The sequence below is a fragment of the Pogona vitticeps genome, chromosome 2 (assembly GCF_051106095.1).
Source record: "Pogona vitticeps strain Pit_001003342236 chromosome 2, PviZW2.1, whole genome shotgun sequence".
Taxonomy (NCBI): Eukaryota; Metazoa; Chordata; class Lepidosauria; order Squamata; family Agamidae; genus Pogona; species Pogona vitticeps.
In genome coordinates, this window is record NC_135784.1 from 138,997,282 (window position 1) to 139,011,309 (window position 14,028).

General features: G+C 40.8%; 1 protein-coding gene across 6 annotated transcripts in view; it reads left to right on the top strand.

The window, feature by feature from the left end:
- The window catches only part of CCDC57 (coiled-coil domain containing 57), a 68,388-nt gene that overhangs the window by 33,481 nt on the left and 20,879 nt on the right, over positions 1-14,028 (top strand). For all 6 annotated transcript variants that reach the window (XR_013541021.1, XR_013541022.1, XM_020814675.3 and 3 more), the window contains exons 11-15: positions 1,650-1,854; positions 3,389-3,571; positions 4,956-5,056; positions 7,598-7,826; positions 8,371-8,507. Coding sequence is in view for 4 of the 6 variants with exons in the window: in XM_020814675.3 (XP_020670334.3) it covers positions 1,650-1,854; positions 3,389-3,571; positions 4,956-5,056; positions 7,598-7,826; positions 8,371-8,507 (855 nt within the window). In the remaining 2 variants the exon portion in view is untranslated. The remainder of the gene's footprint in view (positions 1-1,649; positions 1,855-3,388; positions 3,572-4,955; positions 5,057-7,597; positions 7,827-8,370; positions 8,508-14,028) is intronic.

Genomic DNA, 14,028 nt, shown 5'->3' on the forward strand with positions numbered 1-14,028 from the left:
CCGGCTTCAGTGCTTTTGAAGTCTTTTCTGATGTCCCTTTTCGCTCATTTTTAAGTGTCTTACAATGTTTGGAACAGGTTTTAAATGCTTGCAGTTGTTAGCCCACCTCCTGAACCCTACGCAAACTTAATTTGGTGTTGTTCTGAGTCGTCCTTAATTTTTGGTGATTTTTTGTTTTCCCTATTTAAATGAATTGAACTGTCCATTCAATTGATTTAAATGGGGAAAATAAAAAAATCATCAAAAATTAATGAAGACTCAGAACAAAACCAAATTAAGTTTGCACATGTTTCACAAGGTGCACTATGGAATCCAAGCATTTAAAACAGGTTTCAAACATTTTAAGACACTTTTAAATGAGCAAAAAGGGACATCGTTAAGTGAAATTCCCCCATAGAGAACATCGTTAAACGATGGGGGAAATTCCTCAAAAAAACCCATCGCTGTGTGAATTCATCGTTGTATGAAGCAATCGTTGTGCGAGGCACCACTGTAATTATTTATACTGACATTAGTGCAATGACAAACAGCATACTGGTGGATTATCACTATTTACTGAGCTGCCACTTCTATTCTGTGTGCCAGTCGTGTGATATGACGTGATGAGAAATGCAAGTGGCAACTTATTAATTAGTGGCAATTCTGTGCTGCAATTTACTGTTTTTTTAAATACAGTGGTGCCTCACTAGACAGTTGCCCGCATGATAGTTTTTTCACTAGACATTGACTTTTTGTAATCGCTATAGCGATTCGCAAAACAGTGATTCCTATGGGGGAATTTTGCTAGACAATGTTTAGATCAGGGGTGTCCAACCTTTCACCTTCCCTGGGCCACATTAGAAGATGAAAATTTGGTTTGGGCCTCACATAAATTTGGTTTGGGCCGCATGGGGGGGCAGCCCTAGCCATCCTCCGCAGCCCCACTTCAAGCGCGCTTACCGGCAGCTGCAATCTCAGACAGCAGACGCTGCCAGCTTCGACTCCGGTGGCTTTATGGGGCCGGGAGGGGGTCCACCTATTGACGGGGATGGCGCAATGCAGTCACGCAGCCCCCCTCTCCCCTCCCCTCCCACTCCTTCCTTCCTTCCCTCTCTCCCCCTCTACTGTTGTGACATGCACCGGCCGCATTCCGGCCACAAGTGCCATCAGTGTATTTTGAAACTTTGGAATTTCTTTAAAAATAAAAAATTGCACTGGGCCGCATTACAAGGCGACCTGGGCCACATGCGGCCCTCGGGCCGCAGGTTGGACAAGCCTGGTTTAGATTTTCGCTAGAAGACGATTTTGACAGCTCCCTCTGCGCTTGCAAAACAGGTGTTTCCGGGACCTAAGCTTTGCAAGACAACGATTTAAACAGCTGATTGGCGGTTTGCAAAGCTGCTTTCCTATGGCCGATCTTCAGTAGACAACGAAGATTCTTCCCCATTGGAATGCATTAAACAGATTTCAATGCATTCCAATAGAGAAATGCTTTTCACTAGACGATGATTTCATCATCTAGCAAGGCACCACTGTAGCTTTTTAAGGAAACCTCGCATTATTTTCAGTGCAATTGTGCGTGCTTGCTTGCTTGTTTGCTTCCTAGTGTCAAATTTTCTTCTTGGAGTATATTTCTTGTGTGCTTCTCTAATTATTTGGTTACTCTCTAGGATGCTGCAGGAATCACTGAACAAGCTTTTCCTTCTGCTGATATCAAGAGATTACAAGAACAAAATAGTACCTTGCGGGCTGTTATTGCAGAAATGAGAAGAGAAATGGAGACTCTTAATTATCAGACAACTTCCTCTGCCCATTCCAAAATGAAAACACAAGATGTGGATCCGGCTAATTCAGCTACAGTTTCATTCACTCCTGGTAATACAGTGTATTGGGATAAATGTTACTGAGTAACATTGGTACAGACCACTTTCCCTGCATCTCTTTCAAGAGGATGTTTCTCTTCTTCCAGTGTTTTTCCTTTCAACATCAATTTTTATTTTTTCCGTTGAGGATTTCAATAAATTCTGACATAAGGCTTACAACCATAGCAAAAAATTATCTTGATTTCACTACAGATAAAACTAAAGCTATATTTGAACAGATAGGAATCACTTCAGTTAAGGTTCTTGGAAAGTAACAGCACCTCCAAAACAATTTTTCTACTTGGCAGAGTTTTTTCCCCCAGATCATATCTAGCTACACAGAACTTAGATATTTTAAAATGTGGAGAAAAGTTAATCCTCTTTACATAAACATAAGGTGTTCTGCAGAAACAGTTACATTATATATAGATGTACATAATTATATCATCCAGTTTATGAACTGAAGGGAAAGAAAAATTCTAATTTGGATACATTCTGTAACTAAAAAACTTTGAAAGTTGCAATATGCTCAGAAACATTAGGAAAGCATTGCCACAAGTAGCATTTTCCTGTTTCACAATTTGTGAAATGCTTGTTGATCTGTAAATTATGTGGTCACCATTTGATGAAAAACTATGTATAAAAAGAAATCAGCTTCTTCAGTACTTACTATCGTGGGAGCATAAATATACAGTGGTGCCTCGCATAGCGATCGCTCCATTGAGCGACAAAATCGCTTAGTGACGGAGTTTTGCGATTGCAAAAGCAATTGCTTTGTAATGGTCCTATGGGGTTTTTTCGTTTGCGATGATCGCAGGGAAGCGATCATGGCAAAGCGACCCTTTTTTAACAGCTGATCAGCGGTTTCAAAATGGCTGCAGGGAAAACAAAATGGCCGCCCGCTGTTTTTCTTCACTTAAGAGGCAACAAAAATGGTGGCGCTATGGAGGATTTGCGCTTAAAGGTGAGTTTTAAGCCCATAGGAATGCATTAATCACGTTTTAATGCGTTTCTATGGGCTTTTTAATTTCGCTTAGCAATGTTTTCGCTTAGCAGCGTTTTTCCAGAACGGATTAAAGTCGCTAAGCGAGGCACCACTGTACACTGATGCTGGTTACATTTTCATCCCCATTTTTGTATAACCTATTTGTATACAGTAGTATTATATGCTTAAATTATGCAGCAAGAATTTATTTCATCTAATGTATGTGTCAAATGTGTTCCTCTCAATGAAAAATACAATTTATCTTGACCACATAGAGTTAAAAAGTGCTTGTGGAATGAGTCTTTTCATTTAAGGCATGATATCCTATCCTTTAAAAATTCCCAACAGATGCCATTCTGTCCTGTTCCTGAAAACATGCAGTGAAGGCTTGACTTCAACAAATAGGAAAGAAAATTAATTGTACTCTAGTAACAGAATAACTTTGTATGCAAATATCTATCAGTGCATTCTTGAAGGAAACTATTTTTATTTGTATAGGTTATGAGCCATTCAAAATAATCTTCACTGAACCTCTGTAGGTTTACCATCTTTCTTTTTGCAGAGTATGTTCATTCTTTGGAAGAGGAAATCAGACAATTGAAGAAGAAATGTTGGAGAGTGGACAAACTGTGTGAAAATCCATCTGAACCGCCTCGAAAATTATATGTGTCTTCTATGAAGTCATCCAATTGTAGAAAAAATACCCAAACACCCTATCAACATTGCATGGGAAGTGAGACAAATGGTAAGAGAAATGATCTTCACTAAAAATATGCTACTTTTGCTAATGTCCATTTCTGTGGAGGAAAAAGCTCACAAATAGCACGTAGTTCTCCTTCATGATCTCTGTGAATCCACACTAATGGGTTCTGCTTGCACCTGCACAGAGATGTTCAGGGAATGTCTATAGCTGAGCAGCGTTTTACTGTTTTGCCCCTGTACTGTGCTTGTCCAACACTTTTCTGTCCCTGGACTCAGTTCCTTTCGTACCATCAAAAGGGCAGTAGTATTTGGGAACTTCTCCCTCACCTTCTCAAGTGATTGGCCTAGTCTTTTCCCTTACTGTATTTATTGCACTCCTATGTCCCTTTGTGTCCCTCTCCCTTTTTTCATTTTCATCCTTTACCAAAAAGAAAAGAAAGAAACAAACAAAGAATTTAACTTATCTTACCTTGTTTGATCAACTCTGGTCCTTGTTGCCTTCCTGTTTATGGTGTCTCAGCCTTACTTACAAGTCTCTCCAGAAAGATTCTCAAAACCATACCTATGAACTGGAATATCAGCTGTCTCCTCTGCTGATCAAAGGACACTCAGTTACATCTGTTGCTGCCTCCATGGCCTTCCTGAAGAGGGTACCCGTTCTAGACATCTGTCATATAGCCACATGGTCCCAACCATCTACAATCATCTGACATTACAGAATTGATGTTAGATCTGAGAGAGATACCAGATTTGGAAAAGCCTTACTTTTTTCAGTGCTCCATTAACAACTACCTACCATCGAAAGGAAAGCTTGTTATTTTTCCATTGGTGTGGATTCACAGAGCCCGTAAAGGAGGAAGACTGGTTACTTGCTGTAACTGTAGTAGTTTGAGCGGTTATCTATCAACTCGCATGTCCTGCCTGCCTCCCTTCTAAATGTTCTGCCATTTCTGGCAGCAGAGGAACTGAGTCTAGAGAGAGCTGCTCGACATGTGCAGTACTGGGGACAAGGTCACTACCAAAATGCTGCTGAGCTATAGAAGTTTCCTGAACGTTTCTCTACAGACACAGTAGAACCCATTAGTGTGAGTTTACAGATGACAACTTGAAGAATGAAAGTTATGGTGAGTAACCTGTCTGTCAATTTTTAGACACTAGCAGGGAACATTCCTTGCAAGTCTTATGCTTTTAGGAAATTTGTGATGTTTGAAGTGACCCTCGAGGCAACTCAGGTTTTCAAACATTTGCAAATGTGAGTAGGAAGCGAGTTTTAGTCCTATGATCTGCCCTCTCACATGGTCTTTGTGTTGTCTGTGACTGAGTAGCTAACGACACATGAACTAAAAAGGAAGCAACTGAAATAATACCATAGTGTTCTGTGTCAACTCAGGTTGATGTCTGCTTTACTATGCTTCTTTTTTTTCTAGGTACCATGCATGCAGACAAGGTTGCTTCTGAATTTCCTTTAAAAAAGCATGATCTTGGAGTTCCTCAGGTGGATTCAATAGGAAGACATGAAATACAATTGGTAGGGAAATGCTGAGATACGTAGAGTTGTTACGACTTTCCAAGAGAATTAAAGATACTTTCCCAGAGAGTTAAAAGTTGGAGGACAAAATCCAGTTCCAAAGAGAGACATGCATAGGAGCATTCATGCTGTGGTTTTTCTCTTCTAGCAGTTTACCATTCATGCAACTGATTGTGTGCCCCATTTCACAACACATGTACAGCGGATCGTTTGAAGTAGAGGCCACTGGAAAAGAATGCTTGCAGAGTTAATCTTAAGCATAAGCAAATACGATTCCAGACACTACAGTCAATGAACACTTGAGAATAGGGTTTTTTGCCCCTTCATAACAAAGCTAATATGCTTCTTTAAACTTAATTTGCTCTACTTCTGTAAGAAACCTCTCATACTGACTGCACCAATTACGATGTAATGTGCCTAAAAGTTTGAATCAGTACCTATCCTTCAACCTCCACAAGGAGGCAATGAGAGTACATTTGTGTTCTTCATGGAGTATTATTTATTCAAATCTAATTGACTTCCTTTCATGATGTACTGATAGAAAAAAGGTGATATTTCTTTAGATGGCATAAAGGATAGTTACTAGTTTGTGTCATGCTGCAAAGGATTGATATCTGATGCAAAACTGCAGCTGTCAAACTGAGAGAGTAAGACAAGATTTATTTCACTAACTCACTTTTTTTACATCAAACACCTCAAAAGAATTTCCTTCCTGATACTGTCTAGTTTTGTTTAAATGACAGCTAAATTGAAAATACTGTATCAAATTTACATTGTTTAAATACAGTTTAATCGTGACCAGGAAAGGATTTATATAGTGAAGAGGAAGCCACTGAGAGTAATTGTGTGTATTACCTCTAGAATTAACCTAATTATCCAAATAAATTAGATTAATGATTGCATACCTAGAGGCACTTATTGGCATGGAATAAGTCTAGAACCTAACATATCATTTATGTATTAGAAAATACAAAGGCTCACTGCAGAAGAAAGTGTTCTAGCCCAACCCCTCCCATTCCCAGTTTCTTCACCCTTCTGTATGTAGAAGGACAATGACTCTGAAGAGGCAGAATTTGACTGTCCTTGCATGCACTCCCTCTGGATCAAAGCCTTGATTTTCTACAGTTCCAGCTCATGTGAAGAGACATAACATCAAGCAGAGGCTGTCCCTTTCACAGTCAGTACCTTCCATGAATAGGAGGGCAGCAGAAGTGATGACAAAGGAAGATGGAACTAGATTGCACCTCTCCTCCTCTCCTATTGTATATACTTCTATATGTTCTACAGGCTTTCTGATGCCTGAATAGGACTCTGATGTCCTCTGTTTTAAGATGTTTTAATTTAAGTTAATACTTGAATGAGATTCCACCAGAAGATAAAAAGTATCCTAGGTGAGGCTAAAAAAGGATCTTGCCAAAAACCCTAGAGCAGTACAGCTGATAAGAGTTGATAATAATAAGCAAAGAGGACTAAAGGTCTGAATTGATATGAAGCTGCTGCCTGCCTCTGTGTAAGGCAACATGAATCCAGAACTGAAGCCCAAATGATGCTAAAGTGCAGACTCTTATCAAGAGTGTGTCTTTCTCCCCTTCCTGCTTGTGATGATGCTAGTGCCATGTACTGGCAGTGACTGAAGCAACCAGTGCTGCATAGGGTTCCCTCCCTCCCCAAGAGGGCTCATAAGTGGCACATTAATCCACAATATTGGCTTTTTATTTGGGGATTTTTGTTTTGTTTTGTTTTGTTTTGTTTTTTGGTCATTCTTCAGAACTTCTAATTACATACTAGTGTGCCATGGCAAGAAATTTAAGAATACCTGGGTTAGTAGAGTATCTTTCTCTGCACATTGCGTCACAAATTTTAATCTGTCCATGTGACTATTAGGCATGTGCCATTGTTTTGTTTTGGACTCCAGCTTCAAGAATTCCCCAGGAGTTCCAGCCTACAAACACATAATACGGACATTTCACTCACCCGGTTCAAGGCTGAGACCTTTTTTTAGGCCTTCATATCTTGTAATGCTTCCTGGGAAGAAGTGCATAAAGCAGCATGACACCGCCAACTCCTTGAAACATTTTGACAGCTTCCTCCCAAGAGCCTTTGCAATAGGAAATGGCTGAAAGTCTTAGAAGAAGGCTAGAACTCTCAGAATTCTGGAAGTTAGAATAATAATTAAAAAAGACACACCCCTAACGACTGACATTTAGACCTTGATTGATTCTGTGCCATATCAGATTATAGTTGAAATATGTTGCTTAATTTATGGATGTGAAAGGCAAACAACATAAAATTCAACCACTGTTAAATGGCAATTAACAAGTCCCCACTGGATACTCAAGCACACACCAAGCCAGCAGGCATTTGTGCTCCTGAGAATCTCAGTAGTGACTCATTAATTGCCAGCTAGAAAGGAATGAATGTTCCATCGTTTGCCTTCTGCATGCCTCATTAAACAACAAGATTTCAGATTACGTATCATACTGAACACTATCTTTCATTACTGTTAAATCGGAAAAAATCTATATGCTGTTACCCTTCTAGAACCCTGTGGCTAAGAGACTTCAGGAGGATTCTGTACATCTGAGGCAACCACTGTTTGGTATAGGAGCAGGTGATGGACCCCATAGACAAACAGGAAACTATGCGCGACTGATACAAAGCAGATTGAAGGAAGCTGCAAGAAAAATCTGCAGTCTGAGCAAAGAGAAACAACAGTTGCTAGAAATGGTAAACAGACTAAGAGCAGAACCTGGAGTAGCTTCAAAGGAAGGTAAACCTCTTGGGTAGAAGAATCTTAGCAATACACAAGTAGCTTAGCTTCTTGAGATGAAAGAACTAGAAGATTGAAGTGCTGCTTGTGGGAACCTTCAGAAGGTCACGGTGGCAACTACATGTTGTACAACAGCAAAAGAAAAACCCATACCTCTTTCCCGTATGTATTGTGTATTTGAAAGAATTCTGAAATAAGTACTTGTTTGGTTTTTTCCTGGAAATGTCAAACAGTGCAGAATGACATTATTGTATACCAAACTTGAGGGCAAAATAGATGCTTTGTCAAAGAAATTCATTTTGAAGTTTGAATTCTATGGCCCGGCTGTTATGGTCAGAGTCAAGATGTAAAGGTCATTGCCCAGAAAAAGAATTCCCAGGCCTTTTAATTCAAATCTCTTTATCATTAAACTCTGAAATATTGCCACATTGTGCAATTATGGATACCATGAGCAATTAGTTACAGGCAAAATGTTGTTTCTAAAAATGAGTAGTTAAATTGAATCCAGAACACATCAATACCTTTTCTTTGATTATTTTTATAGGATATCAGGATTCTAAGGGATCAAAGGAGTCACATTTTCATACTTTCTCTGGTGTACTATCTCCTAAAGAACTTGTCAGAGAAACTGAGCACCATCTTCTCGCTTTAGAACATCTACAGTACCAGCTTACAACTCAGGTAATATGGTCTACTTTTCTGAGACAATGTGTCAGGTTTTCAACATTCACTTCTGTGGTTTTTTGCCTTAACCATGTTGCCTGATGCCAAGCTATGAAGGATTTTATTTTGAGGAGTCTAGACCCTCTCACCTAGTCACCATGCACTGTGAGCAAGCTTACAAAAATTGAGATCTGGACTGGATAATGGAAGGGAACATGCACTACTACAGTGGTGCCTTGGTTAGCTATGTTAATCCGTTCCAGGAAAAACGTTGCTAAGCGATTTAATAGCTAAGCGATATTAAAAGCCCATAGAAACGCATTAAAATGCATTTAATGTGTTCCTTTGGGCTTCAAAGCTAACCTTATGCGAAGATCCTCCATAGGGGAGGCCATTTTCGGTGCCTCTAAAGCGAGGACACACAGCAGGTGGCCATTTTGTTTTTCCAGCGGCCATTTTGAAACCGCCAATCAGCTGTTTAAAAAGGGTCACTTTGCCATGATTGCTTCCCCGCGATCATCGCAAAGCGATTTTTCCCCATAGGGACCATCGCTAAGCAATCGCTCTTGCGATGGCCAAAACCCCATTGCGAAGCGATTTCGACGCTCAATGGAGTGATCGCTAAGCGAGGCACCACTGTATTTTGCAGCAGTTGTTCCCCTTCCATGGCAGGCTACAGTTCCATGCTAGACTCCATCTGAGAGAGAGACTGAATTTTTGGAGGAAAGCAGTCCTAGATGGGTTGGAAAGTAAGACCATGGTGGCTAAAGTGAAGGAACTTGAAAACATGTATTCTATAGGAGGAAGATTTGGGGAGGGGGTTAATGTCTAGTAATTTTGGAAACAAGCTATAATTGCTCTCTTGCGTGACTACTGTCTCCTTCACGGATTGCTGCCCCTTCACGGATTGCTATCTTATCGTGGTGAAGGGGCTTAAATAATTCAGAGAAGCTATGGGCTACGCCGTGCAGGGACACCCAAGACAGACAGGTCATAGTGGAGAGGTCTGACTAAACACGATCCACCTGGAGCAGGAACTGGCAAACCACTCCAGTATCTTTGCCAAGAAAACTCCATGGACAGAAACAAAAGGCTAAAATATATGACGCTGGAAGATGAACCCCTCAGGTCAGAAGGCGTCCAACATGCTACTGAGGAAGAGTGGAGGACAAGTACAAGTAGCTCCAGAGCTAATGAAGTGGCTGGGCCAAAGCTGAAAGGACACTCAGCTTTGGACGCACCTGAAAGTGAAAGGAAAGTCTGATGCTGCAAAGAAAAATACTGCATAGGAACCTGGAATGTAAGATCTATGAATGTTGGGAAGCTGGAGGTGGCCAAACAGGAGATGGCAAGAATAAACATTGACATCCTGAGCATCAGTGAACTAAAATGGATGGGAATAGGCAAATTCAATTCAGACGGTTACTACATCTACAATGGTGGGCAAGAATCCCGTAGAAGAAATGGAGTAGCCCTCATAGTCAACAAAAGAGTGGAAAAGCTGTACTGGGATATAATCTCAAAAATGATAGAATGATTTTAATACGAATCCAAGGCAGACCTTTCAACATCACAGTAATCCAGGTTTATGCAGCAACAACCAATGCTGAAGAGGCTAAAATTGACCAATACTATGAAGACTTACAACACCTTCTAGAACTGACACCAAAGAAAGATGTTCTTCTCATTATAAGTGATTGGAATGCTAAAGTCGGGAGTCAAGAGATAAAAGCAACAACAGGTAAGTTTGGCCTTGGAGTTCAAAATGAAGCAGGGCAAAGGCTAATAGAGTTTTGTCAAGAGAACAAGCTGGTCATCACAATCTTTTCCAACAACACAAGAGGCAAGTTTACACATGGACATCACCAGATGGGCAATACTGAAATCAGATTGATTATGTTCTCTGCAGCCAAAGATAGAGAAGCTCTATACAGTCAGCAAAAACAAGACCTGGAGCTGATTGTGGCTCTGATCATCAGCTTCTTATAGCAAAACTCAAACTTAAACTGAAGAAAGTAGGAAAAACCACTTGGCTAGTCAGGTATAATCTAAACCAAATCCCTTATGAATACACAGTGGAAGTGAAGAACAGATTTAAGGAACCAGATTTGGTGGAGAGTGCCTGAAGAACTATGGATGGGGGCTCGTAACATTGTACAGGAGGCAGGAACAAAAACCATCCCAAAGAAAAGGAAATGCAAGAAAGCAAAGTGGCTGTCCAAGGAGGCCTTACCAATAGCAGAGAGGAGAAGGGAAACAAAATGCAAGGGAGATAGGGAAAGATACTGAAAGTGGAATGCAAACTTCCAAAGAACAGCAAGGAGAGACAAGAAGGCCTTCTTAAATGAACAGTGCAAAGAAATAGAGGAAAATAACAGAAAGGGAAAAACCAGAGATCTGTTCAAGAAAATTGGAGCTCTTAAAGGAATATTTTGTGCAAAGATGGACATGATAAAGGACAAAAATGGTAGAGACTTAACAGAAGCAGAAGACATCAAAAAGAGGTGGCAGGAATACACACGCTGTTAAGGTGCTACACGCAATATACCAGCAAGTTTGGAAAACTCAGCAGTGGCCAGAGGATTGGAAAAGATCAGTCTACATCCCAATCCCAAAGAAGGGCAGTGCCAAAGAATGCTCCAACTACTGTACAGTTGCACTCATTTCACATGCTAACAAGGTTATGCTCAAAATCCTACAAGGTAGGCTCCAGCAGTATGTGGACCAAGAACTCGCAGAAGTACAAACTGGATTCCGAAGGGGCAGAGGAACTAGAGACCAAATTGCTAACATGCGCTGGATTATGGAGAAAACCAGAGAGTTCCAGAAAAATATTTACAGTACTTGTGCTTCATTGACTATGCAAAAGCCTTTGACTGTGTGGACCACAGCAAACTATGGCAAGTCCTTAAAGAAATGGGAGTGCCCGATCATCTTATCTATCTCCTGAGAAATCTATATGTGGGACAGGAAACAACAGTTAGAATTGGATATGGAACAACTGAGTGGTTCAAAATTGGGAAAGGATTATTTATTTATTTATTTATTTATTTATTTAATTAATTAATACCCCGCCTATCTGGCTCACCGGACCACTCAAGACTGTATACTGTCTCCCTGCTTACTTAACCTATATGCAGAATACATCATGCGAAAGGCTGGACTGGATGAATCTGAAGTCTCAATTAAGATTGCTGGAAGAAATATCAACAACCTCTGATATGCAGAAGATACTACTCTGATGGCAGAAAGTTAGATTAGGCATCCTTCAGTCTCAAAAGACTATGGTAACGTGCTCTGTATGGAGGACTTGGAACAGTGTTTAGTGTGGCTGAGAAGGACGATTCGAGAGTGACAATCCCTTCCACACTGAAGACAAATACAATCTGTCCCCTGTCCAGCTCCCCGTTTTTGCTTCTTTCATGATTGCCTCTTTGCCTCAGCCTGCTGGACAAGGGTCTCTTCAAATTGGGAGAGGCCGTGATACAACATCTGCTTCCAGATTGGAGAAATTAAAGAACCTCTTAATGAAGGTGAAAGAGGAGAGTGCAAAAAATGGTCTGAAATTCAACCCTCCCCCCCCAAAAAAAAACTAAGATCATGGCCACTGGTCCGATTGCCTCTTGGCAGATAGAAGGGGAAGCTATGGAGGCAGTGACAGATTTTACTTTCCTGGGCTCCATGATCACTGCAGATGGAGACAGCAGCCACGAAATTAAAAGACACCTGCTTCTTGGAAGGAAAGCGATGACAAACCTAGACAGCATCTTAAAAAGCAGAGACAATTTTTACGTTGTTAAATTGTTATATGATACAGTGGTGCCCCACATGACGACGACCCTGCAGAATGACGAAGTTGCATGACAATGACTTTTTTTGCGATTGCTGTAGCAATCGCAAAACAATGTTTCCTATGGGTTTTTCCGCTGGACGTCAATTAGGTGCTTGCTTCGCGAACTGTTTGTTCGCAAAATGACGATTTTTCTGGCTCTGCAAAATGGCTGCCCTGTGTTTTCTGGACCCATGCTTCGCAGGGCAGCCATTTTAACAGCTGATCAGCGCTCAGAAAATGGCTTGCCCTATGGGTGATCTTCGCTGGACGACAAGGTAATTTCCCCATTGGAACACATTAAATGGGTTTCAATGCATTCCAATGGGGAATTCTTTTTCGCATGATGACGATTTTGCTTAACAGCAATTTTCGTGGATTATCGTCGTCATGTGGGCACCACTGTATGTTGTTAGCCACCCAGAATAGTCTATATGACTAGATGGGTGGGCTATAAATGTAATAAATAAATAAAATAAATAAATAGACATCACCTTGCCGACAAAGGTCTGCATAGTCAAAGCTATGGTTTTTCCATTAATGATATATGGAAGTAAGAGCTGAACCATAAAGAAGGCTGACTGCCAAATAACTGATGCTTTTGAATTGTGGTGCTGGAGGAGGCTCTTGAGAGTCCCCTGGACTGCAAGGAGAACAAACCTATCAATTCTAAAGGAAATCAACCCTGAGTGCTCACTGGAAGGACAGATCCTGAAGCTGAGGCTCCAGTACTTTGGCCATCTAATGAGAAGAGAAGACTCCTTAGAAAAGACCTTGATGTTGGGAAAGTGTAATGGCAAGAGGAGAAGGGGACGACAGAGGACGAGATTGTTGGACAGTGTCATCGAAGCAACCAGCATGAATTTGACCCAACTCTGGGAGGCAGTGGAAGACAGGAGGGCCTGGCGTGCTCTGGTTCATGAGGTCACGAAGAGTCGGACAGGACTAAACAACTAAACAACAGCAGCATGACTACTGAAAGGACTGGGAAGGCTGTGAGCTGGACACACTATCCTGCCTTCCTTAGATCCTTGTATTCACTTGCCCCCTAGACAAAACTGTGATTATCTCACTAAGAATGACATTGTTGATTCATCAGAACAGAGTGCAAGGGATTACTGTGATTCCCATGAACTCTTGGAGTTAATGCCCTACAGTGCAGCTTTGAAAAGAGAATCATTGAGCAGACAGCTGAATCATGATACAAATGAAAGCCAAAAGAAATGGCTTCTCAGTTTGCTAGGAGTTTCTCAAGACAGTGAAATCAATAGTCAGTCACACTCTCCCTCAGTGTACAGAAGGGAGAATTGCAGGGGAGTTTGTCACTAAAGGTACATTTTAGAATTTGTGTGAAAACAAAAATACGTAGTTTGAGAAACATGCTACTCATTTCAAACAATGTAGAATATTCCTCTCCTGCCACTGTAGGACAGGTGGAACTGATTAATGCTTTTGTTCACAATGTGGTGAATTAAACACTGCAGGCAGAGAACAGAGATTGAACTCAGGCTGTTTTTGGTGGAGTTTTCTACTGAAAACATTTTTTTATTATTTATGTAGTTTCAGACAAGAACAAAGAGACAAAAGTAACTAAAGAGAAGAAAGTGTAGCAAACTCAAGCAACAGTATGGTAGGAATTTGGGGCTTGGGAACCAGGCTGTAGTGATCAAGCATTTTAAAAAGGCCAGAATCCTGTTGAATTGCTAATTA